At 62.7% G+C, this 27,424-nt stretch overlaps 2 protein-coding genes across 2 annotated transcripts; one reads left to right on the plus strand and one right to left on the minus strand.

The window, feature by feature from the left end:
- Positions 1-979: 979 nt before the first annotated feature.
- LOC132208430 (zinc finger protein 771-like) lies at positions 980-20,237 on the minus strand. Its single transcript, XM_059644002.1, has 3 exons — positions 20,164-20,237; positions 2,688-2,733; positions 980-1,613 (listed from the first exon to the last, which is right to left on the minus strand). The coding sequence occupies exons 2-3, from the start codon at positions 2,721-2,723 to the stop codon at positions 1,149-1,151; spliced, it is 501 nt and encodes a 166-aa protein (XP_059499985.1). The 5' UTR covers positions 2,724-2,733; positions 20,164-20,237; the 3' UTR covers positions 980-1,148.
- A 230-nt stretch (positions 20,238-20,467) lies between these two features.
- LOC132208428 (zinc finger protein 501-like) lies at positions 20,468-27,417 on the plus strand. Its single transcript, XM_059644000.1, has 2 exons — positions 20,468-20,709; positions 25,569-27,417. Exons 1-2 carry the CDS (start codon positions 20,468-20,470, stop codon positions 26,596-26,598), a joined length of 1,272 nt encoding a protein of 423 aa, XP_059499983.1. The 3' UTR covers positions 26,599-27,417.
- Positions 27,418-27,424: the final 7 nt, after the last annotated feature.

Genomic DNA, 27,424 nt, shown 5'->3' on the forward strand with positions numbered 1-27,424 from the left:
CTGGCAGACCTAGGTCCACACGGCCGGCCACCTGGCAACTCCTCGGGCTTTGGGATTGAAAGTTCCTTCCCGGGCAAAGTCGCCGGGCCCCGATTCCTTGCGCGTTCCTCCAGCGAGGGGCAACACAGAGGGGGTGGGGAAGAGAAACGGAGGTGGGGAAAATCTGGAATGCGTCACCCTGGCGGGGGTGGGGGGGGGTGGGGGTGTAATTGTGTGTTTATAAAAATAAAGGAGAGCGGTGGTAGTGGGCGCGGGGGGGGGAACATTGCTTGAGAAAAAAATGGAGGAGGAGAAGAGATTCATGGAGGCTCGGGGGGGGGGGGCGCCAGCTCAAGGGCAGCGGTGGCCGAGTGGTCTCAACTTGCCCACAGTCAAGGCCCTGGCGGAATTGGGGCGGGGGTGAAAATCGAAGGCGTCGTCCCAGAGGGAGAGGGAGACGCCCCTCCATGTTTTTTTTCGCTCCCTTTTGGCTCATGATCCGGCACCCCCCCACCCCCCAAACTCCACCCTCCACAGAGGTGGACGTGTGGAGTCGGGGGGAGCGGATGAAACGTGGCAGCTCCCCCCCTCCGCCCCCCCCGGGGAGCTCGGCGACGGAAAGCAGGCGAAACGCCCGTGGGAACCCGCGCGGCGGCTGAGGCCGTGGGGGAGGGCGGGTGGGGAATAGGCCGCGCGTCAGCCCTGCGCGGGCGCCTGGGCCCCCCCGCCCCCGGGAGGGCACTGGTGCCCGTGGAGCCCGGCCGAGGTGCCGAAGCTGGCCCCGCAGTCGGCGCAGACGCGCGGCCCCTCCCAGGCGTGGACCCGCTGGTGCCTCCCCAGGACGGAGGCCCGGGAGAAGCCGCGCTGGCAGACCGGGCACTTGTGGGGCCGCTCCCGGCTGTGGGTGCTGCGGTGCTGGGCCAGGGTGGACGACTTGGTGAAGCCTTTGTCGCAGAGCGGGCAGCGGAAGGGCCTCTCACCGGCGTGGGCCCGCTGGTGCTGCAGCAGGCTGGAGGAGTGGCGGAAGGCCTTGGGGCACTGCGGGCAGCGGAAGGGCCGCTCGCCCGTGTGGGTGCGCCGGTGGCTGCGGAGGCTGGAGGGCTCGCTGAAGCCCTTCTGGCAGTCGGGGCAGCGGAAGGGGCGCTCCCCGGTGTGGGTGCGCTGGTGGATCACCAGGATCGAGGACTGGCTGAAGGCCTTGCCACAGAAGGGGCAGGGGAAGGGCCGCTCCCGGTGTGGGTCCTCTCGTGCCGCCGCAGGCTCGACAGCTCACTGAAGGCCTTGCCGCAGACCCGGCAGGAGAAGGGCCGCTCCCCGGTGTGGGTCCGCTCGTGCCGCCGCAGGTTGGACAGCAGGTTGAAGTCCTTGCCGCAGACCCGGCAGGAGAATGGCTTCTCCCCCGAGTGCACCCGCAGGTGCTGCTTGAAGTTGGAGTACTTGTCGAAGCTGCGGCCGCACTCGCTGCAGATGTAGCTCTTCCGGCAGGGGGGGCGTCGCCGGGCCGAGCGGTGGCGCCGGCTCTCGGCCTCCGCCTGGGACGTCAAGTCCTCCAGCGCCTCGGCCGGGCCGAAGCTAGAGCCGGAGTGATCCTCCTCCTCATCTTCGTCCTCCTCCCCTTTCCCCACAGAGTCCTCCTTCAGAGAGAGAGAGAGAGAGACAGAGAAAGAGAGTGAGGGGGAGACGGAGAGGAAGAGCAAGGGAGAGAGATAGCACAAGGAGAGAGAGAGAGAGGCAGAGAGAGTTAGCACAAGAAGGAAAGACAGAGCGAGTGTCGGGGGCAGATGGAGCGAAAGAGAGCGAGTGTGTGTGAGAGAGAGAGAGAGAGCGAGAGACAGAGAGAGAGACAGAGAGAGAGAGAGAGAGACAGCCAGAGACAGAGAGAGAGAGAATCAGACAGAGAGAGAGAGAGAGAGAGAGAGGGAGAGAGAGAGAGAGAGAGAGAGGGACAGAGAGAGAGAGACAGTGATAGAGGGAGAGAGGGAGAGAGACAGAGACAGGGACAGAGAGAGAGAGAGAGAGAGAGAGTGAGAGACAGACGGAGAGAGAGAGAGAGTGAGAGACAGACGGAGAGAGAGAGAGAGAGAGAGAGAGAGAGAGAGACCGAGAGAGAGAGACAGAGAGAGAGAGAGAGAGAGACACAGAGAGAGACAGAGAGAAAGAGAGAGAGAGAGAGAGAGACAGAGACAGGCGGAGAGACAAACGGATTGTGGAGCACCCACAGAGAGGGTGTGAAATACAGGCCCGCAATCGGATGAAGGAAGAGGATGAGGCCATTCGGTCTCTCAAAACCGCTCCTGAATTTAGCCGCATCTAACATTCCTCGTGGCCCTTCTCCTGCCCCTTCCCCCCGGTTCCCCGGCCCTTCCCCCCGGTTCCCCGGCCCCTTTCCCGCACCCCCTGCCGGTTCCCTGGCTCTCCATCGCGCCCCCACCTCCTCAAGGTTCCCCGACCCCTTTCCTGTCCTTCCCGCACCCCCCCCGTCTCAGCCTTCAATACCCATACACACCCTTCCAACCGCGTGCCCCCCCCCCCCCCCCCCGCAAGGACCCTAACCGACCCCAACCACTCAGCCCCCAGCGGCAACGCGTGGCAACGGACCCGCGTCCCTCAGAAACCGTTTCCAAGGGCCATCAGTGACCCCCCCCCCCACCCCAACCCATTCCCCTGGCTTCGGCCATTCGGTACATTACCTCCGTGGGGAGACTGACCTGTATCTCTGAGGGGCGCTCTACCACTGGTTCCATCTTGAAGTCTCTAGGGAGAGAGGGAGAGACAGAAGAGAGAGAGAGAGAGAGAGAGAGAGAGAGAGAGAGAGATGGGGTGTGAGGGTGGGAGAGGGAGAGACAGGAGAGAGAGAGAGAGAGAGAGACAGAGAGAGAGACAGAGACAGAGGGACAGAGAGAGAGACAGAGAGAGAGACAGAGAGAGAGTTAGAAAACAAATGGCACTCATCACTCCGAGTGCGGGTCTAACCGAGGGATACGGAGACCGGGGAACCGCGCGCGGCGCTCCGAGTGCGGGTCTGACCGAGGGATACGGAGACGGGGGAACCGCGCGCGGCGCTCCGAGTGCGGGTCTGACCGAGGGATACGGAGACCGGGGAACCGCACGCGGCGCTCCGAGTGCGGGTCTGACCGAGGGATACGGAGACCGGGGAACCGCGCGCGGTGCTCCGAGTGTGGGTCTGACAGAGGGATACGGAGACCGGGGAACCGCGCGCGGCGCTCCGAGTGCGGGTCTGACCGAGGGATACGGAGACCGGGGAACCGCGCGCGGCGCTCCGAGTGCGGGTCTAACCGAGGGATACGGAGACCGGGGAACCGCGCACGGCGCTCCGAGTGCGGGTCTGACAGAGGGATACGGAGACCGGGGAACCGCGCGCGGCGCTCCGAGTGCGGGTCTGACCGAGGGATACGGAGACGGGGGAACCGCGCGCGGCGCTCCGAGTGCGGGTCTGACCGAGGGATACGGAGACCGGGGAACCGCACGCGGCGCTCCGAGTGCGGGTCTGACCGAGGGATACGGAGACCGGGGAACCGCGCGCGGCGCTCCGAGTGCGGGTCTGACAGAGGGATACGGAGACCGGGGAACCGCGCGCGGCGCTCCGAGTGCGGGTCTGACAGAGGGATACGGAGACCGGGGAACCGCGCGCGGCGCTCCGAGTGCGGGTCTGACCGAGGGATACGGAGACCGGGGAACCGCGCGCGGCGCTCCGAGTGCGGGTCTGACCGAGGGATACGGAGACCGGGGAACCGCGCGCGGCGCTCCGAGTGCGGGTCTGACCGAGGGATACGGAGACCGGGGAACCGCGCGCGGCGCTCCGAGTGCGGGTCTGACCGAGGGATACGGAGACCGGGGAACCGCGCGCGGCGCTCCGAGTGCGGGTCTGCCCGAGGGATACGGAGACCGGGGAACCGCGCGCGGCGCTCCGAGTGCGGGTCTGCCCGAGGGATACGGAGACCGGGGAACCGCGCGCGGCGCTGCGAGTGCGGGTCTGACCGAGGGATACGGAGACCGGGGAACCGCGCGCGGCGCTCCGAGTGCGGGTCTGCCCGAGGGATACGGAGACCGGGGAACCGCGCGCGGCGCTCCGAGTGCGGGTCTGCCCGAGGGATACGGAGACCGGGGAACCGCGCGCGGCGCTCCGAGTGCGGGTCTGACCGAGGGATACGGAGACCGGGGAACCGCGCGCGGCGCTCCGAGTGCGGGTCTGACCGAGGGATACGGAGACCGGGGAACCGCGCGCGGCGCTCCGAGTGCGGGTCTAACCGAGGGATACGGAGACCGGGGAACCGCGCGCTGCGCTCCGAGTGCGGGTCTGACCGAGGGATACGGAGACCGGGGAACCGCGCGCGGCGCTCCGAGTGCGGGTCTGACTGAGGGATACGGAGACCGGGGAACCGCGCACTGCGCTCCGAGTGCGGGTCTGACCGAGGGATACGGAGACCGGGGAACCGCGCGCGGCGCTCCGAGTGCGGGTCTGACCGAGGGATACGGAGACCGGGGAACCGTGCGCAGCGCTCCGAGTGCGGGTCTGACCGAGGGATACGGAGACCGGGGAACCGCGCGCGGCGCTCCGAGTGCGGGTCTAACCGAGGGATACGGAGACCGGGGAACCGCGCGCGGCGCTCCGAGTGCGGGTCTGACCGAGGGATACGGAGACCGGGGAACCGCGCGCGGCGCTCCGAGTAACTTAAACCAGTGAACATTTTGCAACACTCGATCCCCTCTCCTCCTCCTGTCGCTGTTTTGGTTGTGAGCCTCGAACTGAAAACCCCTCCCCTATTGCTCCCACCCCCCCCCCAACACTGAGGTGGCAGGGGGCAACGGGCCTGTGCCTTCCCATACCTCCCCCCCACCCCAAACACTGGCACCCCCACCTGGATAAAACACGTCCCTCTCTCTCTCTCAGGCTGTACAATTCAGCCCCTGCCAGCAAAACAATGCACGGGCTCACTCCACTTCCTCCTCAAACCTTCAGAGCGATGCCCCCCACCAAGCTCTCTCCTCCGATACCTTGCTCCGGGAATACGCGGCGCCGAGCTCCCAGGCTCTCCCACCCGACAGGGAAAACAGCCTCCCCGCATCGCCCTGACCTTGGCCGTGCTAAATTACCCCCAGTGCCCCGGGGACGTGCGGGTTAAATTTCAGAGTGGAATTGTTTATATACAGAATAACAGATACCCCCCCCCCACCCCCCGGGGAGGGAGTTACAGACTGGAATCTGATCGAGGGGGTTCGGGGGGGGGTTTATATACAGAATAACAGATACCCCCCCGGGGAGGGAGTTACAGACTGGAATCTGATCGAGGGGGTTCGGGGGGGGGGTTTATATACAGAATAACAGATACCCCCCCGGGGAGGGAGTTACAGACTGGAATCTGATCGAGGGGGTTCGGGGGGGGGTTTATATACAGAATAACAGATACCCCCTGGGGAGGGAGTTACAGACTGGAATCTGATCGAGGGGGTTCGGGGGGGTTTATATACAGAATAACAGATACCCCCCCGGGGAGGGAGTTACAGACTGGAATCTGATCGAGGGGGTTCGGGGGGGGGTTTATATACAGAATAACAGATACCCCCCCGGGGAGGGAGTTACAGACTGGAATCTGATCGGGGGGGGTTGGAAAGAGGGCAGGAAACATGGACTGAGGTGCAGCCCAGGCCGGATGGGTTGTGTTCTAAAACGTCGCTTTCCTTGGTGCGCTGGGGACAGGGACTGAGTCGGAGACCCGGGGAGACTGTGTTCCTTGGGGGGGGGGGGGGGGGGGGCGGAAACAGGGTTCAGTCGGGGAGGGGGGACAGGTTTTGGGGCGTAGACAGCGTTCGGGGGTCAGGGGGGACTGGGTTCCTCGGGGGGGATGCAGGCTTATGTGGGGGGGGGGGGGTGTGAACAGGGTTCCGTTGGCGGGGGGGGGGAACAGCGTTCGGGGGTCACGGGGGGGAGAACAGCGATCGGGGGTCGCGGGGGGGGAGAACAGCGATCGGGGGTCGCGGCGGGGAGAACAGCGTTCGGGGGTCACGGGGGGGAGAACAGCGATCGGGGGTCGCAGGGGGGGAACAGCGTTCGGGGGTCACGGGGGGGAGAACAGCGATCGGGGGTCATGGGGGGGGGGAGAACAGCGATCGGGGGTCGCGGGGGGGAGAACAGCGATCGGGGGTCATGGGGGGGGGAGAACTGCGTTCGGGGGTCACGGGGGGGGAGAACAGCGTTCGGGGGTCACGGGGGGGGAGAACAGCGTTCGGGGGTCACGGGGGGGAGAACAGCGTTCGGGGGTCACGGGGGGGGGAGAACAGCGTTCGGGGGTCATGGGGGGGGGAGAACAGCGATCGGGGGTCATGGGGGGGGGAGAACAGCGATCGGGGGTCACGGGGGGGAGAACAGCGTTCGGGGGTCACGGGGGGGGGAGAACAGCGATCGGGGGTCATGGGGGGGGGAGAACAGCGATCGGGGGTCACGGGGGGGGAGAACAGCGTTCGGGGGTCATGGGGGGGGAGAACAGCGATCGGGGTCGCGGGGGGGGAGAACAGCGTTCGGGGGTCGCGGGGGGGAGAACAGCGTTCGGGGGTCGCGGGGGGGAGAACAGCGTTCGGGGGTCGCGGGGGGAGAACAGCGTTTGGGGTCGGGGGGAGAACAGTGTTCGGGGGTCGCGGGGGGAGAACAGCGTTCGGGGGTCATGGGGGGGAGAGAACAGCGATCGGGGTCGCGGGGGGGAGAACAGCGTTCGGGGGTCGCGGGGGGGAGAACAGCGTTCGGGGGTCGCGGGGGGGAGAACAGCGTTTGGGGTCGGGGGAGAACAGTGTTCGGGGGTCGCGGGGGGGGAGAACAGCGTTTGGGGTCGGGGGAGAACAGCGTTCGGGGGTCGCGGGGGGGAGAACAGCGTTTGGGGTCGGGGGAGAACAGTGTTCGGGGGTCGCGGGGGGAGAACAGCGTTCGGGGGTTGGGGGGGAAACAGCGTTTGGGGGTCGGGGGGGGAAAACAGCGTTTGGGGGTCACGGGGGGGGAGAACAGCGTTTGGGGGTCGCGGGGGGGAGAACAGCGTTCGGGGGTCGCGGGGGGGAGAACAGCGTTCGGGGGTCGCGGGGGGAGAACAGCGTTTGGGGTCGGGGGAGAACAGTGTTCGGGGGTCGCGGGGGGAGAACAGCGTTCGGGGGTCATGGGGGGGGGAGAACAGCGATCGGGGGTCGCGGGGGGGAGAACAGCGATCGGGGGTCATGGGGGGGGGAGAACTGCGTTCGGGGGTCACGGGGGGGGAGAACAGCGTTCGGGGGTCACGGGGGGGGAGAACAGCGTTCGGGGGTCACGGGGGGGAGAACAGCGTTCGGGGGTCACGGGGGGGGGAGAACAGCGTTCGGGGGTCATGGGGGGGGAGAACAGCGATCGGGGGTCATGGGGGGGGGGAGAACAGCGATCGGGGGTCACGGGGGGGAGAACAGCGTTCGGGGGTCACGGGGGGGGGAGAACAGCGATCGGGGGTCATGGGGGGGGGAGAACAGCGATCGGGGGTCACGGGGGGGGAGAACAGCGTTCGGGGGTCATGGGGGGGGGAGAACAGCGATCGGGGTCGCGGGGGGGAGAACAGCGTTCGGGGGTCGCGGGGGGGAGAACAGCGTTCGGGGGTCGCGGGGGGGAGAACAGCGTTCGGGGGTCGCGGGGGGAGAACAGCGTTTGGGGTCGGGGGAGAACAGTGTTCGGGGGTCGCGGGGGGAGAACAGCGTTCGGGGGTCATGGGGGGGAGAGAACAGCGATCGGGGTCGCGGGGGGGAGAACAGCGTTCGGGGGTCGCGGGGGGGAGAACAGCGTTCGGGGGTCGCGGGGGGGAGAACAGCGTTTGGGGTCGGGGGAGAACAGTGTTCGGGGGTCGCGGGGGGGAGAACAGCGTTTGGGGTCGGGGGAGAACAGCGTTCGGGGGTCGCGGGGGGGAGAACAGCGTTTGGGGTCGGGGGAGAACAGTGTTCGGGGGTCGCGGGGGGAGAACAGCGTTCGGGGGTTGGGGGGGAAACAGCGTTTGGGGGTCGGGGGGGGAAAACAGCGTTTGGGGGTCACGGGGGGGGAGAACAGCGTTTGGGGGTCGCGGGGGGGAGAACAGCGTTCGGGGGTCGCGGGGGGGAGAACAGCGTTCGGGGGTCGCGGGGGGAGAACAGCGTTTGGGGTCGGGGGAGAACAGTGTTCGGGGGTCGCGGGGGGAGAACAGCGTTCGGGGGTTGGGGGGGAAACAGCGTTTGGGGGTCGGGGGGGGGAAACAGCGTTTGGGGGTCGGGGGGGGGAAACAGCGTTTGGGGGTCGGGGGGGGGAGAACAGCGTTTGGGGGTGGAGTCAGGGTTTGGACGGGGGCAAAAAGGGTTCCGTCGGGGGGAGGAACAGGTTTCGGGGAGGAGAGACAACATTCGGGAGTTGGGGGGGGTCACAATTCAGGGGTCGGGGGAGACTGGGCTTGGAGGGGGAAGGCAGGGTTCTTGGGGGGGTGGCAGCCAGCATTCGGGGGGTCGGGGAGACAGGGTTTGGGGGCGGGGTGGGGGGGCAGGTGCGAACAGGGATCCGTGGGGGGGGGATAGACAGGGTTCGGTGGCGGGGTGGGGGTTGGAGGTGCGAGCAGGGATCCATGGGGGGGGGATAGACAGGGTTCGGCGGCGGGGTCGGGGGTTGTGAACAGGGTTCCGTCGGGGGGTAGACAGGGTTCGGTGGCGGGGTTGGGGCGGGGGGGGGAGGGTCGCTGACTGAGCGTTATCACAGTCTCAAGGCGATGGGAATCTGTCCGTTCCCTAGGAATTGGGACCGGGGGGGGGGGGGGGGGGGGGCGGAGGGAAGGTTCAAGTGGGGGGGGGGCACATTATTAAAAGATGAGAGGAGACACGTTTGCACAGGATGTCAACGGAAACTGTTCGAACACACAGTGAGGAAGCGCTGGGTCACCTCCTCCAGCCCCTACAGCCCTCACCCTCCTGTTCAAATCCCCTCCCTCCCTATCTCCGTCACCTCCTCCAGCCCCTACAGCCCTCACCCTCCTGTTCAAATCCCCTCCCTCCCTATCTCCGTCACCTCCTCCAGCCCCTACAGCCCTCACCCTCCTGTTCAAATCCCCTCCCTCCCTATCTCCGTCACCTCCTCCAGCCCCTACAGCCCTCACCCTCCTGTTCAAATCCCCTCCCTCCCTATCTCCGTCACCTCCTCCAGCCCCTACAATCCTCACCCTCCTGTTCAAATCCCCTCCCTCCCTATCTCCGTCACCTCCTCCAGCCCCTACAGCCCTCACCCTCCTGTTCAAATCCCCTCCCTCCCTATCTCCGTCACCTCCTCCAGCCCCTACTGCCCTCACCCTCCTGTTCAAATCCCCTCCCTCCCTATCTCCGTCACCTCCTCCAGCCCCTACAATTCCGATGGTTGGTGGAGGGGGATGGGATTGAATCTGGAACCTTCCCTTTGCTGCCCAAATTTCCTCACTGTGGCAGATTGCTGCCATCTGCTGTCTAACGGGCAAACGGGCAGAGAGGGAGAGAGAGAGAGGGAGCGGGCGAGAGGGAGGGAGGGAGGGAGAGAGGGAGGGAGGGAGGGAGGAGCGGGCGAGAGGGAGGGAGGGAGGAAGGGAGAGGGCGAGAGGGAGAGAGGGAGAGAGAGAGTGAGGGAGGAAGGGAGAGGGCGAGAGGGAGGGAGGGTGAGAGGGAGGGAGGTGCGAGGGAGAGCGGGGGGGTGGACAGAGCTGGGTGGGGAGGGAGCGCAGTGGTGGGGAGAGAATCTGTGTGAGAGACATTGAGATGGAGAGTCTGAGCCAGGGAGAGAGTGAGAGTGAGGTGGGGGGGGTGGTGGGAGCAGCGGGGGGGGGGGAAGAGGGGGGCGGGGGGGAGAGGGAGGGAGCGTCTGAGCCAGAAAGAAAGAGAGGGAGGAAGGGACGGAGAGAGGGCGAGAGGGAGGGAGGGAGAGGGCGAGAGGGAGGGAGGGAGAGGGCGAGAGGGAGGGAGGGAGAGGGCGAGAAGGCAAGAGGGAGGGCGGGAGAGGGCGGGAGAGGGCGGGAGAGGGCGGGAGAGGGAGGGCGAGGGCGGGCGAGGGCGGGCGAGGGCGGGCGAGGGCGGGCGAGGGCGGGCGAGGGCGGGCGAGGGCGGGCGAGAGGGAGGGAGGGAGAGGGCGGGAGAGGGAGGGCGAGAGGGAGGGAGGGAGAGGGCGAGGGCGGGAGGGAGAGGGCGAGGGCAAGAGGGAGGGAGGGAGAGGGCGAGAGGGAGGGAGGGAGAGGGCGAGAGGGAGGGAGGGAGAGGGCGAGAGGGAGGGAGGGAGAGGGCGAGAGGGAGGGAGGGAGAGGGCGAGAGGGAGGGAGGGGGAGAGAGCGCGGGGGGAGAGAGCGGGGACAGAGTCGGGGGGAGAGACCGGGGGGGGGGGCGCAGAGAGCAGTGGGGGAGGAGAGCAGTGGGGGTGGAGAGCGGGGGTGGGGAGGAGAGCGGGGGTGGGGAGGAGAGCGGGGGTGGGGAGGAAGTGCAGGGGTGGGGAGGAGAGCGGGGGAGGAGGAGGAGGAGAGCCAGGTGGTGGGGGGAGGAGAGCGGGGCGGGGAGGAGAGCCGGGGTGGGGAGGAGAGCTGGGGTGGGGGGGTGGGAGGAGAGCCGGGGGGGGGGGGGGGGAGGTAGGGAGAGCGGGGGGGTGGGGCGGAAGGGAGAGCAGGGGTGGGGAGAGCGGCGATGGGGCGGAAACTGTGTGAGAGAGACAGTGAGATGGAGACTCTGAGCCAGGGAGAGATAGAGAGAGAGAGATAGAGTGGGGGAGATGGCGGGGGAGGGGGTGGGGCAGTCTGAGCCAGGGAGAGGGAGAGTCTGTGCCAGAAAAAAAGAGAGGGAGAGAGGGAAGGAGAGAGGAGGAGGGAGAGGAGGAGAGAGAGGGCGAGAGGGAGGGAGCGAGAGGGCGAGAGGGAGGGAGCGAGAGGGCGAGAGGGAGGGAGCGAGAGGGCGAGAGGGAGGGAGGGAGGGGGCGAGAGAGGGAAAGGGCGAGAGGGAGGGACGGAGGGAGGGAGAGAGAGAGAGTGGGAGAGAGAGAGGGCGAGATGGAGGGAGGAAGGGAGAGGGCGAGAGGGAGGGAGGGAGGAAGGGAGAGGGCGAGAAGGAGGGAGGGTGAGAGTGTAGGAGGCGGGAGGGAGAGTGGCAGGTGGCGGGAGGGAGAGCGGGGGGTGGCGGGGGGTGGACAGAGCGGGGTGGTGGCGGGGTGAGCGGTGGTGGGGAGAGAATCTGTGTGAGAGAGACATTGAGATGGAGAGTCTGAGCCAGGGAGAGCGTGAGAGTGAGAGAGACAGGGGGTGGCGGGGGGTGGGGGGGGGGGGGGGGCGGTGGGGGGGAGGTGGTGAGAGGAGGGAGAGGAGGAGGAGGGAGTCTAAGTGGGAGAGTTTGAGAGAAACACACAGTCTGACAGAGATATACACACATACAGAGTGATACAGAGACAGAATGACGGGACAGCGCAGTACAGGCCCTTCGGCCCCTCGATGTTGTGCCGTCCTGTGAAACCAATCTGAAGCCCATCTAACCCTCACTGTTCCATTGCCATCCATATGCTTATCCAATGACCATTTAAATGCCCTTAAAGTTGGCGAGTCTGCAGGCAGGGCATTCCACCCCCTTACTACCCTCTGGGTAAAGAAATTACCCCTGACGTCTGTCCTATATCTTTCACCCCTCAATCTAATGCTGTGTCCCCTCGTGCTCGCTGTCACCATCCGAGGAAAAAGGCTCTCACTGTCCACCCTGTCTGATCCCCTGATCATCTCGTATGTTGCTATTAGGTCACCCTGTTCTCTCGAACGAAAACAGCCTCAAGCCCCTCAGCCTTTCCTCATGAGACCCTCCCTCCAGACCAGGCTACATCCTGGTAAATCTCCTCTGCACCCTTCCCAAAGCTTCCTATAAATGCGGCGACCAGAACTGTACACAATACTCCAAGTGCGGCCGCACCAGAGTTTTGTACAGCTTCACCGTGACCTCCTGGCTCCGGAACTCGATCCCTCCACCGTTAAAACCGAACACACCGTACGCCTTCTCAACAACCCTATCATTCCTATAGTGAGAAAGGGAGAGATGGAGATACAGAACGAGGGGTAACGGAACAGCGAGTCAGAGAGATACACAAAATGACAGAGGTGGCGGGGGCGGGCGGGGGGGGGGGGGGGGTGGGGGGGGAGAAGAGTCCAGGAGGGGGATAGCGTGTGTCCGTTAGGCAGAGAGAGAGAGAGATACGGACAGTCACAGAGAGAGGGAGGCTCAGCGGCGAGAGAGATACAGAGAGTGCGTGCGGGAGAGATGAAGGAACGAGAGATGGAGGGGGTGACACAGGCAGTGAGAGACACACGGTGGGGGGGGGGGGGGGGGGGTGGGGCGGTGGGTGCACGAAGACAGAGCCTGGAGGTCAGGGGGTGGGGAGGGAGGTGGGGGTGAGAGAGAGGGAGAGACAGACAGACACAGTGACGGAGAGAGAGAGGGAGGCACAGAGACTGAGAGAGCGAGGGAGTGTGGGAGAGACTAGGAAAAGAGAGATGGAGGGGGAGAGATACAATGACACAGACAGTGAGAGACACGGTGGGGGGGGGCACAGAGACAGTGCTCAGAGGTCAGGGGGTGGGGAGGGAGAGGGAGAGGGAGAGGGAGAGAGAGAGAGAGAGAGAGAGAGACACATACACAGTGACACAGGGAGAGGGGAGGGGAGGGGGAGAGAGAGAGAGAGAGAGAGAGAGAGGGAGAGGGAGGGACAAGGGAAAGCGAGATGGAGGGGGAGAGATACAATGACACAGACAGTGAGAGACACACAGAGAAAGAGAGAGAGAGAGAGAGGCATACACAGTGACACAGAGACAGAGCCCAGAGGTCAGGGGGAGTGGAGTGGAGGGGGGGGGGGGGAGAGAGAGAGAGAAAGAGAGAGAGTCAGTGAGTGAGACAGAGAGTGTGAATGAGTGAGAGAGAGTGAGAGAGAGTGAGAGAGAGTGAGAGAGAGTGAGAGAGAGTGAGAGAGAGTGTGAGAGAGTGTGAGAGAGTGTGAGAGAGTGTGAGAGAGTGTGAGAGAGTGTGAGTGAGTGAGAGAGAGTGAGAGAGAGTGAGAGAGAGTGAGAGAGAGTGAGAGAGAGTGAGAGAGAGTGAGAGAGAGTGAGAGAGAGTGAGAGAGAGTGAGAGAGAGAGAGAGAGAGAGAGTGAGAGAGAGTGAGAGAGAGTGAGAGAGTGAGAGAGAGTGAGAGAGAGAGAGAGAGTGAGAGAGAGTGAGAGAGAGTGTGGGAGGGACAAGGGAAAGAGAGATGGAGTGGGAGAGATACAATGATACAGACAGTGAGAGACACAGAGAGAGAGAGAGAGAGAGAGGCACAGAGACAGAGCCCGGAGGTCAGGGGAGGGAGTGAGAGGGAGTGGGAGCGAGAGACAGAGCTTTTCTCAAGAAAACTCTGCCTTGATGCGCATGCACAGAGCGTGTTATCCTCGGGTTCTGGCTGACCAACCCGGTGACGACAGACCACTGCCCCCTGGAGATTGGGGTGGGCGATGGTGTGATTCTATCTCTTGCTGGTGATGGGCATAGCCTGGTACTCTGCGTGGCGCAGGGTTAGGGTCAGCAGCCCCCACCCCCCTGCCCCCGGACATTGCTCAGAGCTTCTCAGTATCGGCCAGGACACAGAACGAGGCTTGAAACCCGACGGCGAAGGGTCCCAGCCCGTCATTCTGGAGGTGATCGCTCTGCTGCGCTCGAGGAACGCACAGGACGGAGATGGCCGCACCTTGAACCGGACGCAAACCACCCCGGGCCCGTCCCCTCAGAGCGCACGGCTGCCCGGCGAGCTCTCAAACAAGGGGGCTTTGCGCCCGCAGCGCCGCGACCAGCGCCAGCCCCCTCGGCCGCCCAAGGAGAGGGGCTAGGGCCCCGGGGTAAGAGAACGGCGAGTCACTTCTGCTTTCGACGCGGCCAGTCACGAGGGTAAAAGGTGGGGGGGGGGAAACGAGGAGACGGCACGAGCCTGAAACAAATGTTTCGGCATTTTGTCCGGGTGGAGAAAGGTGCAGAGCTTCATTCTGACGAGGGCCGTGTTCCCAAACTAAATGTGTGCCGCCTGGCTGTCCTTGGCCGATCTCCCTGTAAACATTTCATATTCATGTACTTCTCGATAAGTCTTTCGAATGCTTCAAACCGTACCCACCTTCCGGTATTAGTGGAGGGTTGCGGTGGGTTGGCCGCGCTAAATTACCCACAGTGCCCCAGGCATGTGCGGGTTAGGGCGGTTTGGCTAAATTACCCACAGTGCCCCGGGGACGTGCAGGTTAGGGCGGGTTGGCCGTGCTACATTACCCACAGTGCCCCGGGGACGTGCGGGTTAGGGCGGGTTGGCCGTGGGAAATGCAGCGTTATGGGGATAGGGTAGGGGTTGTGTCTGGGTGAGATGCTTTTCGGAGGGTCAGTGCAGACTCGACAGGCCGAATGGCCTGCTTTCACACAATAGGACTTCTCTGGTCCAGTCGATCCTCTGCAGGTTAACTCCACACACGAATCACTCTCCGTAACTAAACTGCCCCTCGTAACTTTTTTCTTTAAATCTCTCGCCTCTCACCATATAAATTTGCCCCCTAATCTTGAAATGCCCCGACTCTAGGGACAAACATTTGAACAGTCTCAACCCTCACAATGTTAGAACCTTCTGATGCTCCTTTAGAAAAAAACTCCTCGCCTCCCCTTATAACTTAAAACACCCCAGCTCCGGCAACATCCTGGTAAATCTCTCCCCGAATCCTCTCCAGCTTAAGTAACGTCCTTCCCTATAGGGGGAACCAGAACTGGGGTCACACAGATCCTCCAGAACAGGCCTCACCGACATCCCCCACCCCCGCAACCCCTTACAAACTCGACGTGACGTCCCCCACCCTGACTCCTGACAACCCCACCACAAAAAGGGTCGAGCGATAGGATTGCTAAAGGGGGCACTGGCAAATGGTCTGTACCCGGATTTGCAGAATGCATTGGATGGGAGGCTAAAGGGGGAACTGGGAAATGTTCTGTACCCGGATTTGCAGAATGCATTGGATGGGATGCAAAAGGGGGAACTGGGAAATGTTCTGTACCTGGAATTGCAGAATGCATTGGATGGGATCGCTAAAGGGGGAACTGGGAAATGTTCTGTACCCGGATTTGCAGAATGCATTTGGTGGGATCGCTAAAGGGGGAACTGGGAAATGTTCTGTACCCGGATTTGCAGAATGCATTGGATGGGATCGCTAAAGGGGGAACTGGGAAATGTTCTGTACCCGGATTTACAGAATGCATTGGATGGGATCGCTAAAGGGGGAACTGGGAAATGGTCTGTACCTGGATTTACAGAATGCATTTGGTGGGAGGCTAAAGGAGGAACTGGGAAATGTTCTGTACCCGGAATTGCAGAATGCATTGGATGGGTTCGCTAAAGGGGGAACTGGGAAATGTTCTGTACCCGGATTTGCAGAATGCATTTGGATGGGAGGCTAAAGGGGGAACTGGGAAATGTTCTGTACCCGGAATTGCAGAATGCATTGGATGGGTTCGCTAAAGGGGGAACTGGGAAATGTTCTGTACCCGGATTTGCAGAATGCATTGGATGGGATGCTAAAGGGGGAACTGGGAAATGTTCTGTACCCGGATTTGCAGAATGCATTGGATGGGATCGCTAAAGGGGGAACTGGGAAATGTTCTGTACCCGGATTTGCAGAATGCATTGGATGGGATGCTAAAGGGGCAACTGGGAAATGTTCTGTACCCGGATTTGCAGAATGCATTTGGTGGGATCGCTAAAGGGGGAACTGGGAAATGTTCTGTACCCGGATTTGCAGAATGCATTGGATGGGATCGCTAAAGGGGGAACTGGGAAATGTTCTGTACCCGGATTTGCAGAATGCATTGGATGGGTTTGCTAAAGGGGCAACTGGGAAATGTTCTGTACCTGGATTTGCAGAATGCATTTGGTGGGATCGCTAAAGGGGGAACTGGGAAATGTTCTGTACCCGGATTTGGAGAATGCATTGGATGGGAGGCTAAAGGGGGAACTGGGAAATGTTCTGTACCCGGAATTGCAGAATGCATTGGATGGGTTCGCTAAAGGGGCAACTGGGAAATGTTCTGTACCCGGATTTGCAGAATGCATTGGATGGGAGGCTAAAGGGGGCACTGGGAAATGTTCTGTACCCGGATTTGCAGAATGCATTGGATGGGATGCAAAAGGGGGAACTGGGAAATGTTCTGTACCCGGAATTGCAGAATGCATTGGATGGGATCACTAAAGGGGGAACTGGGAAATGTTCTGTACCCGGATTTGCAGAATGCATTTGGTGGGATCGCTAAAGGGGGAACTGGGAAATGTTCTGTACCCGGATTTGCAGAATGCATTGGTTGGGATCGCTAAAGGGGGAACTGGGAAATGTTCTGTACCCGGATTTGCAGAATGCATTGGATGGGATCGCTAAAGGGGGAACTGGGAAATGTTCTGTACCCGGATTTACAGAATGCATTGGATGGGATCGCTAAAGGGGGAAACTGGGAAATGGTCTGTACCTGGATTTACAGAATGCATTTGGTGGGAGGCTAAAGGGGGAATTGGGAAATGTTCTGTACCCGGAATTGCAGAATGCATTGGATGGGTTCGCTAAAGGGGGAACTGGGAAATGTTCTGTACCCGGATTTGCAGAATGCATTTGGATGGGAGGCTAAAGGGGGAACTGGGAAATGTTCTGTACCCGGAATTGCAGAATGCATTGGATGGGTTCGCTAAAGGGGGAACTGGGAAATGTTCTGTACCCGGATTTGCAGAATGCATTGGATGGGATGCTAAAGGGGGAACTGGGAAATGTTCTGTACCCGGATTTGCAGAATGCATTGGATGGGATCGCTAAAGGGGGAACTGGGAAATGTTCTGTACCCGGATTTGCAGAATGCATTGGATGGGATGCTAAAGGGGCAACTGGGAAATGTTCTGTACCCGGATTTGCAGAATGCATTTGGTGGGATCGCTAAAGGGGGAACTGGGAAATGTTCTGTACCCGGATTTGCAGAATGCATTGGATGGGATCGCTAAAGGGGGAACTGGGAAATGTTCTGTACCCGGATTTGCAGAATGCATTGGATGGGTTCGCTAAAGGGGCAACTGGGAAATGTTCTGTACCTGGATTTGCAGAATGCATTTGGTGGGATCGCTAAAGGGGGAACTGGGAAATGTTCTGTACCCGGATTTGGAGAATGCATTGGATGGGAGGCTAAAGGGGGAACTGGGAAATGTTCTGTACCCGGAATTGCAGAATGCATTGGATGGGTTCGCTAAAGGGGCAACTGGGAAATGTTCTGTACCCGGATTTGCAGAATGCATTGGATGGGAGGCTAAAGGGGGCACTGGGAAATGTTCTGTACCCGGATTTGCAGAATGCATTGGATGGGATGCAAAAGGGGGAACTGGGAAATGTTCTGTACCCGGAATTGCAGAATGCATTGGATGGGATCACTAAAGGGGGAACTGGGAAATGTTCTGTACCCGGATTTGCAGAATGCATTTGGTGGGATCGCTAAAGGGGGAACTGGGAAATGTTCTGTACCCGGATTTGCAGAATGCATTGGTTGGGATCGCTAAAGGGGGAACTGGGAAATGTTCTGTACCCGGATTTGCAGAATGCATTGGATGGGATCGCTAAAGGGGGAACTGGGAAATGTTCTGTACCCGGATTTACAGAATGCATTGGATGGGATCGCTAAAGGGGGAAACTGGGAAATGGTCTGTACCTGGATTTACAGAATGCATTTGGTGGGAGGCTAAAGGGGGAATTGGGAAATGTTCTGTACCCGGAATTGCAGAATGCATTGGATGGGTTCGCTAAAGGGGGAACTGGGAAATGTTCTGTACCCGGATTTGCAGAATGCATTTGGATGGGAGGCTAAAGGGGGAACTGGGAAATGTTCTGTACCCGGAATTGCAGAATGCATTGGATGGGTTCGCTAAAGGGGGAACTGGGAAATGTTCTGTACCCGGATTTGCAGAATGCATTGGATGGGATCACTAAAGGGGGAACTGGGAAATGTTCTGTACCCGGATTTGCAGAATGCATTTGGTGGGATCGCTAAAGTGGGAACTGGGAAATGTTCTGTACCCGGATTTGCAGAATGCATTGGTTGGGATCGCTAAAGGGGGAACTGGGAAATGTTCTGTACCCGGATTTGCAGAATGCATTGGATGGGATCGCTAAAGGGGGACCTGGGAAATGTTCTGTACCCGGATTTACAGAATGCATTGGATGGGATCGCTAAAGGGGGAAACTGGGAAATGGTCTGTACCTGGATTTACAGAATGCATTTGGTGGGAGGCTAAAGGGGGAATTGGGAAATGTTCTGTACCCGGAATTGCAGAATGCATTGGATGGGTTCGCTAAAGGGGGAACTGGGAAATGTTCTGTACCCGGATTTGCAGAATGCATTGGATGGGATCGCTAAAGGGGGAACTGGGAAATGTTCTGTACCCGGATTTGCAGAATGCATTGGATGGGATGCTAAAGGGGCAACTGGGAAATGTTCTGTACCCGGATTTGCAGAATGCATTTGGTGGGATCGCTAAAGGGGGAACTGGGAAATGTTCTGTACCCGGATTTGCAGAATGCATTGGATGGGATCGCTAAAGGGGGAACTGGGAAATGTTCTGTACCCGGATTTGCAGAATGCATTGGATGGGTTCGCTAAAGGGGCAACTGGGAAATGTTCTGTACCCGGATTTGCAGAATGCATTTGGTGGGATCGCTAAAGGGGGAACTGGGAAATGTTCTGTACCCGGATTTGCAGAATGCATTGGATGGGAGGCTAAAGGGTGAACTGGGAAATGTTCTGTACCCGGAATTGCAGAATGCATTGGATGGGTTCGCTAAAGGGGCAACTGGGAAATGTTCTGTTCCCGGATTTGCAGAATGCATTTGGTGGGATCGCTAAAGGGGGCACTGGGAAATGTTCTGTACCCGGATTTGCAGAATGCATTGGATGGGAGGCTAAAGGGGGAACTGGGAAATGTTCTGTACCCGGATTTGCAGAATGCATTGGATGGGATCGCTAAAGGGGGAACTGGGAAATGTTCTGTACCCGGATTTGCAGAATGCATTGGATGGGAGGCTAAAGGGGGAACTGGGAAATGTTCTGTACCCGGATTTGCAGAATGCATTGGATGGGATCGCTAAAGGGGGAACTGGGAAATGTTCTGTACCCGGATTTGCAGAATGCATTGGATGGGAGGCTAAAGGGGGATCTGGGAAATGTTCTGTACCCGGATTTGCAGAATGCATTGGATGGGATCGCTAAAGGGGGAACTGGGAAATGTTCTGTACCCGGAATTGCAGAATGCATTTGGTGGGATCGCTAAAGGGGCAACTAGGAAATGTTCTGTTCCCGGATTTGCAGAATGCATTGGATGGGAGGCTAAAGGGGGAACTGGGAAATGTTCTGTACCCGGATTTGCAGAATGCATTTGGTGGGATCGCTAAAGGGGGAACTGGGAAATGTTCTGTACCCGGATTTGCAGAATGCATTTGGTGGGATCGCTAAAGGGGGAACTGGGAAATGTTCTGTACCCGGATTTGCAGAATGCATTGGATGGGAGGCTAAAGGGGGAGCTGGGAAATGTTCTGTTCCCGGATTTGCAGAATGCATTGGATGGGTTCGCTAAAGGGGGAACTGGGAAATGTTCTGTACCCGGATTTGCAGAATGCATTGGATGGGAGGCTAAAGGGGGAGCTGGGAAATGTTCTGTTCCCGGATTTGCAGAATGCATTGGATGGGATCGCTAAAGGGGGAACTGGGAAATGTTCTGTACCCGGATTTGCAGAATGCATTGGATGGGATCGCTAAAGGGGGAACTGGGAAATGTTCTGTACCCGGATTTGCAGAATGCATTGGATGGGTTCGCTAAAGGGGGAACTGGGAAATGTTCTGTACCCGGATTTGCAGAATGCATTGGATGGGAGGCTAAAGGGGGAGCTGGGAAATGTTCTGTTCCCGGATTTGCAGAATGCATTGGATGGGATCGCTAAAGGGGGAACTGGGAAATGTTCTGTACCCGGATTTGCAGAATGCATTTGGTGGGATCGCTAAAGGGGCAACTCGGAAATGTTCTGTACCCGGATTTGTTGAGAGGAATGGAGTAGGTCGGGGGGAAGGGAAAACGGGGGACAATAGACAGACAGGCAGATGCGGCGTACCTGGTTCCTCCGCTAGGGGGGGACGGGGAGGCGGCGGTCGCCGAATGCGCAGGCGCGACTGGAAGGAGGCCCGTCCGGTGGGATCGGCCAGGGCGCAGGCGCGCGAGGGGTGTATGAGGATCTTTTGAGGCGGGGAGGCGGTGCGCAGGCGCTCGTGGAGGTTTGGTCTGGTTGCCCCGGCGCGCAGGCGCGGACGGGTGGCCAGCCGGAGGAGGCGGCGCAAGTGCGGGAGGAGACGCGCAGGCGCGGTCGGCGCTCGCGGACGTTTGGACCGTCGGTGGGTTGGAGGGGGGGGGGCTTTGGGATGGTGGCTGCGCAGGCGCGGGAGGAGGCGCGCAGCCGCCGTCGGCGTCCGCCGCGCGGTGTGGGAGGCGGCGCGCAGGCGCGGTCGGCTGGAGAGCGGGGCGTGGGAGGAGGCGCGCAGGCGCAGTCGGCGTCGCCGCGGGTTGCGGTGGGGGAAGGGGCTGCATCGCTGCTGCTCGGGAGGAGGAGGATTCACCTCAAGAGTGCGGCCTCCCGGCATCGGTGTCCTGACAGTACCCTCAGGTGAGAGCTTCACTGTCGAAAGCGCCCTTTTTGTTTGACACGTGTGTGAAAATTAGAGGGGTCTTACCCGTCAGCGGCTCGGCCTCCGTTCCCTGTGCCACGGGCGGGCGGGCGGGCGCGGACTGCTTTGGCGGCGTAATGTTATTTATTTGTTCCCTTCTGCCCGATTGAAATGGGCGGGGCCGGGCGGTGGTAGGTGGGTGGTGGGGGGAGAAAAAAAATCCGCCCGCCCGCGCCGCCTCCTGCGGGTGCGGCCCACTGCGCATGCACCGCCCGACGTCACCGAGGGGCCCCGCCCCCCCCGGATCGGGTTCGTGACGCAAGAGGCCCCGCCCACTGGGTCTGAGTGTTGTCGGGGATATGAATGCGGGGCTTTGGGGGGAGACGTGGGGTGGACGCCGGGGAGGGGCTGGGGTGGGGCTTGGTTTGGACGCGGGGGAGGGGCTGGGGTGGGGCTTGGTTTGGACGCGGGGGAGGGGCTGGGGTGGGGCTTGGTTTGGACGCGGGGGAGGGGCTGGGTTTGGACGCTGGGGTGGGGCTTGGGGGGGGGACGCGGGGGAGGGGCGTGGTTTGGACGCGGGGGAGGGGCTTGGTTTGGATGCGGGGGAGGGGCTTAGGGGGGACGCGGGGGCGGGGCTTGGGGCGACGACGCGGGGGCGGGGCTTGGGGGGACGACGCGGGGGAGGGGATTGCGTGGGAAACATTGGCGGGGAGAGGGGAATGGTGGGGAGACGTGGTGGAGGGAAAGGGGGTGGAATGGGGGAGGAGAATGGGAACGTGGGGGGCTAGATGAATGTGGAGGCGGAATGGGAGTGGGGGGTCATGTGAATGGTGGGGGGGAAACGGGGTTGGGGCGGAAACGGGGTGGCGGGGGCGGAAACGGGGTGGCGGGGGCGGAAACGGGGTGGCGGGGGCGGAAACGGGGGTGGCGGGAGCGGAAACGGGGGTGGCGGGGGAAGTGAACGGGGTTGGGGGGTAAGTGAACGGGGTTGGGGGGTAAGTGAACGGCGGGGGGGAAGCGGGAGTGGGGGGTGAAGTGAATGGCGGGGGGGAAGCGGGAGTGGGGGGTGAAGTGAATGGCGGGGGGGAAGCGGGAGTGGGGGGTGAAGTGAATGGCGGGGGGAAGCGGGAGTGGCGGGTGAAGTGAATGGCGGGGGGGAAGCGGGAGTGGCGGGTGAAGTGAATGGCGGGGGGGAAGCGGGAGTGGGGGGTGAAGTGAATGGCGGGGGGGAAGTGAATGGCGGGGGGGAAGCGGGAGTGCGGGGGGGGAAGCGGGAGTGGGGGGGGGAAGCGGGAGTGGGGGGGGGAAGCGGGAGTGGGGGGGGGAAGCGGGAGTGGGGGGGGAAGCGGGAGTGGGGGGGGGAAGCGGGAGTGGGGGGGGAAGCGGGAGGTGGGGGGGGGAAGCGGGAGGTGGGGGGGGAAGCGGGAGTGGTGGGGGAAGCGGGAGTGGTGGGGGGAAGCGGGAGTGGTGGGGGAAGCGGGGAGTGGTGGGGTGAAGTGAATGGCGGGGGGAAGCGGGAGTGGTGGGGTGAAGTGAATGGCGGGGGTGAAGCGGGAGTGGGGGGTGAAGTGAATGGCGGGGGGGAAGCGGGAGTGGGGGGTGAAGTGAATGGCGGGGGGGAAGCGGGAGTGGGGGGTGAAGTGAATGGCGGGGGGGAAGCGGGAGTTGGGGGGTGATGTGAATGACGGGGGGGAAGCGGGAGTGGGGGGTGAAGTGAATGGCGGGGGGGAAGCGGGAGTTGGGGGGGATGTGAATGACGGGGGGGAAGCGGGAGTGGGGGGTGAAGTGAATGGCGGGGGGGAAGCGGGAGTGCGGGGTGAAGTGAATGGCGGGGGGGAAGCGGGAGTTGGGGGGGATGTGAATGACGGTGGGGAAGCGGGAGTGGGGGGTGAAGTGAATGGCGGGGGGGAAGCGGGAGTGGGGGGTGAAGTGAATGGTGGGGGGTGAAGTGAATGGCGGGGGGAAGCGGGAGTTGGGGGGGATGTGAATGACGGGGGGGAAGCGGGAGTTGGGGGGGATGTGAATGGCGGGGGGGATGCGGGAGTGGGGGGTGAAGTGAATGGCGGGGGGAAGCGGGAGTGGGGGGGGATGTGAATGGCGGGGGGGGAAGCGGGAGTGGGGGGTGAAGTGAATGGCGGGGGAAGCGGGAGTGGGGGGTGAAGTGAATGGCGGGGGGAAGCGGGAGTGGGGGGGGGTGTGAATGGCGGGGGGGAATGTGAATGGCGGGGGGGAAGCGGGGAGTGGGGGGGGGTGTGAATGGCGGGGGGGAAGCGGGAGTGGGGGGGATGTGAATGGCGGGGGGAAGCGGGAGTTGGGGTGAAGTGAATGACGGGGGGGAAGCGGGAGTCGGGGGGGAAGCGGGGAGTGGGGGGGTGAAGTGAATGGCGGGGGGGGAAGCGAGAGTGGGGTGGATGTGAATGGCGGGGGGGAAGGCGGAGTGGGGGGTGAAGTGAATGGCGGGGGGGAAGCGGGAGTGGGGGGTGAAGTGAATGGCGGGGGGGAAGTGAATGGCGGGGGGGAAGCGGGAGTGGGGGGGGGAAGCGGGAGTGGGGGGGGAAGCGGGAGTGGGGGGGGGAAGCGGGAGTGGGGGGGGGAAGCGGGAGTGGGGGGGGAAGCGGGAGTGGGGGGGGGAAGCGGGAGGTGGGGGGGGAAGCGGGAGTGGTGGGGGAAGCGGGAGTGGTGGGGGAAGCGGGAGTGGTGGGGGAAGCGGGAGTGGTGGGGTGAAGTGAATGGCGGGGGGAAGCGGGAGTGGTGGGGTGAAGTGAATGGCGGGGGTGAAGCGGGAGTGGGGGGTGAAGTGAATGGCGGGGGGGAAGCGGGAGTGGGGGGTGAAGTGAATGGCGGGGGGGAAGCGGGAGTGGGGGGTGAAGTGAATGGCGTGGGGGAAGCGGGAGTTGGGGGGTGATGTGAATGACGGGGGGGAAGCGGGAGTGGGGGGTGAAGTGAATGGCGGGGGGGAAGCGGGAGTTGGGGGGGATGTGAATGACGGGGGGGAAGCGGGAGTGGGGGGTGAAGTGAATGGCGGGGGGGAAGCGGGAGTGCGGGGTGAAGTGAATGGCGGGGGGGAAGCGGGAGTTGGGGGGGATGTGAATGACGGTGGGGAAGCGGGAGTGGGGGGTGAAGTGAATGGCGGGGGGGAAGCGGGAGTGGGGGGTGAAGTGAATGGTGGGGGGTGAAGTGAATGGCGGGGGGGAAGCGGGAGTTGGGGGGGATGTGAATGACGGGGGGGAAGCGGGAGTTGGGGGGGATGTGAATGGCGGGGGGGATGCGGGAGTGGGGGGTGAAGTGAATGGCGGGGGGAAGCGGGAGTGGGGGGGGATGTGAATGGCGGGGGGGAAGCGGGAGTGGGGGGTGAAGTGAATGGCGGGGGGAAGCGGGAGTGGGGGGTGAAGTGAATGGCGGGGGGGAAGCGGGAGTGGGGGGGGGTGTGAATGGCGGGGGGGAATGTGAATGGCGGGGGGGAAGCGGGAGTGGGGGGGGGTGTGAATGGCGGGGGGGAAGCGGGAGTGGGGGGGATGTGAATGGCGGGGGGGAAGCGGGAGTTGGGGGTGAAGTGAATGACGGGGGGGAAGCGGGAGTCGGGGGGGAAGCGGGAGTGGGGGGTGAAGTGAATGGCGGGGGGGAAGCGAGAGTGGGGTGGATGTGAATGGCGGGGGGGAAGCGGGAGTGGGGGGTGAAGTGAATGGCGGGGGGGGAAGCGAGAGTGGGGGGGGATGTGAATGGCGGGGGGGAAGCGGGAGTGGGGGGGGATGTGAATGGCGGGGGGAAGCGGGAGTGGTGGGTGAATTGAATGGCGGGGGGGAAGCGGGAGTGGGGGGTGAAGTGAATGGCGGGGGGGAAGCGAGAGTGGGGGGTGAAGTGAATGGCGGGGGGAAGCGGGAGTGGGGGGGATGTGAATGGGGTCGGGGGGAAGCGGGAGTCGGGGGGGATGTGAATGGGGTCGGGGGAAGCGGGAGTGGGGGGGATGTGAATGGGGTCGGGGGGAAGCGGGAGTGGGGGGGATGTGAATGGGGTCGGGGAGAAGCGGGAGTGGGGGGGGATGTGAATGGGGTCGGGGGGAAGCGGGAGTGGGGGTGGATGTGAATGGGGTCGGGGGAAGCGGGAGTGGGGGGGGGATGTGAATGGCAGGGGGGAAGCGGGAGTGGGGGGGTGAAGTGAACGGGGTCGGGGGGAAGCGGGAGTGGGGGGGGATGTGAATGGGGTCGGGGGGAAGCGGGAGTTGGGGGGGGATGTGAATGGCAGGGGGGAAGCGGGAGTGGGGGGGTGAAGTGAACGGGGTCGGGGGGAAGCGGGAGTGGGGGGGATGTGAATGGCGGGGGGAAGCGGGAGTGGGGGGGATGTGAATGGCGGGGGGGAAGCGGGAGTCGGGGGGATGTGAATGGGGTCGGGGAAGCGGGAGTGGGGGGGGGATGTGAATGGCAGGGGGGAAGCGGGAGTGGGGGGGTGAAGTGAACGGGGTCGGGGGGAAGCGGGAGTGGGGGGGATGTGAATGGCGGGGGGAAGCGGGAGTGGGGGGGATGTGAATGGCGGGGGGAAGCGGGAGTTGGGGGGATGTGAACGGCGGGGGGAAGCGGGAGTGGGGGGGATGTGAACGGCAGGGGGGAAGCGGGAGTGGGGGGTGAAGTGAACGGGGTCGGGGGGAAGCGGGAGTGGGGGGGGAAGTGAACGGAATTGGGGGGATGTGAACGGGGTGGTGGGGAAGCGCGAGTTGTGGGGATGTAAGAATGGGCGGGTGGGAATGGCAGGATACTGGGAATGGGGACGAATAAGAAGGGGAATGGGAGGGAATGGGGACAGGGAGAATGGCGAGGGTGGGCCTTCAATTGCCAACAGCCACCCCACTCCCTCTCATTTCCAGCAGGTACCTGTATCCCCGAGGGAAGAGGGACATCATCACGGGCCCTACTGCCCACCCTCTTGAGATGGCCACCCAGGACGTGGAGGAGGAAGAGGAAGGGTCAGGGGCTGAGGAAAGGTTAACAGCAGCTCCCCAGCCCGCAGAAGAGGAGCCCTCCCTGGGCACAGGCGCGGGGGAATGGGAGTGGAGAGGCGGTCACCGGTGGCATGAGCAGGTGCCCCCCTGCACCACGACCCACCCCTGCCGGAAGAGCTACATCTGCAACGAGTGCGGCCGCAGCTTCGACAAGTACTCCAACTTCAAGCAGCACCTGCGGGTGCACTCGGGGGAGAAGCCATTCTCCTGCCGGGTCTGCGGCAAGGACTTCAACCTGCTGTCCAACCTGCGGCGGCACGAGCGGACCCACACCGGGGAGCGGCCCTTCTCCTGCCGGGTCTGCGGCAAGGCCTTCAGTGAGCTGTCGAGCCTGCGGCGGCACGAGAGGACCCACACCGGGGAGCGGCCCTTCCCCTGCCCCTTCTGTGCCAAGGCCTTCAGCAGGTCATGCATGCTGGTGATCCACCAACGCACCCACACCGGGGAGCGCCCCTTCCGCTGCCCTGACTGCGACAAGAGGTTCAGCGACCCCTCCAGCCTCCGCAGCCACCAGCGCACCCACACGGGCGAGCGGCCCTTCCGCTGCCCGCAATGCCCCAAGGCCTTCCGATACTCCTCCAGCCTGCTGCAGCACCAGCGGGCCCACGCCGGCGAGAGGCTGCACACCTGCCCGCTCTGCGACAAAGGCTTCACCAAGTCGTCCACCCTGGCCCAGCACCGCAGCACCCACAGCCGGGAGCGGCCCCACAAGTGCCCGGTCTGCCAGCGCGGCTTCTCCCGGGCCTCCGTCCTGGGGAGGCACCAGCGGGTCCACGCCTGGGAGGGGCCGCGCGCCTGCGCCGATTGTGGGGCCAGCTTCGGCACCTCGGCCGGGCTCCATGGGCACCAGTGCCCCCCGGGGGGCGGGGGGGCCCAGGTGCCCGCGCAGGGCTGACGTGCAGCCTCTTCCCCACCCCGCCCACCATCACTTTGGGACCCGGCCCTCCCCACCAAACCTCCCTTCTTTCACTGCGCGGGGTCTCACGGATGTTTCGCCCAACCTCCAGGACTGACTGAGACCCCGAGGGGCCCGTTTTCGCAGGTCCAGTACTTCCTCTTTCAGATGCCCCCACTTTTGCTCTTGCAGAGGATGGGTGGTTGGGGTGAGTGGGTGGGGGGGGCACGGGTGGGAAGGGAGGAAACCTAAGCCGCACGGACCAGAGTTGTGCCTCGACGGGCTAAGAGCGACCACGGTGTTTATTGAAGGGTAAAGAATATACTGGGAAACACTTTCAAAAAAGACACAAGCCACTTTTCGGAGGTGTGCCCAAGTCTCGTTGGACGTGGTCCACACCACCTCTGAGCTCGGGTTGGCCACTAGGAGCTCCATCTATCTCTCTCCCTTCTCACACCCCCCCCCCCCCCCCCCCCAATTCCTGGGGGTTGAGCCTTGTCTCTATCAATAGAGTCCTGTTTGGGGCAGAGGCAAGGGGCGCGAGTCTGCGGGACGGATTCGCGCGGCAAAGGGAGCGGGCCCTTCGGCCCCTCCGTTCACCAAACTAGCCCGGCCCCATATCCCCTCCGAACCTTTCCCGACCCATGTACTCATTGCAAATGTCCTTTTAAAGCTGGTGGCTGTCCCGCACCCACCTCTTCCTCAGGAAGTGTCGCTCCGCGCAGGCATGACCCTCTGTGTAGAAGACAAAATTGCCCCCCTGCCCATTTTGAAGGTGTCCCCTCGTCTTGAAATCTCCCCCACCCCAGGGAACAGACACTCCCCC

The sequence above is a fragment of the Stegostoma tigrinum genome, unplaced genomic scaffold (assembly GCF_030684315.1).
Source record: "Stegostoma tigrinum isolate sSteTig4 unplaced genomic scaffold, sSteTig4.hap1 scaffold_391, whole genome shotgun sequence".
NCBI classification, from domain to species: domain Eukaryota; kingdom Metazoa; phylum Chordata; class Chondrichthyes; order Orectolobiformes; family Stegostomatidae; genus Stegostoma; species Stegostoma tigrinum.

Bases quoted from the DNA above. Each gene is read 5' to 3' on its own strand.
- LOC132208430 (XM_059644002.1), bottom strand. From the start codon at position 2,723: ATGGAACCAGTGGTAGAGCGCCCCTCAGAGATACAG. The intron at 1,614-2,687 runs GTCAGTCTCCCC...CTCTCTCTGAAG, and splicing joins AGCGCCCCTCAGAGATACAG to GAGGACTCTGTGGGGAAAGG.
- LOC132208428 (XM_059644000.1), top strand. From the start codon at position 20,468: ATGGTGGCTGCGCAGGCGCGGGAGGAGGCGCGCAGCCGCCGTCGGCGT. The intron at 20,710-25,568 runs GTGAGAGCTTCA...TCTCATTTCCAG, and splicing joins TGTCCTGACAGTACCCTCAG to CAGGTACCTGTATCCCCGAG.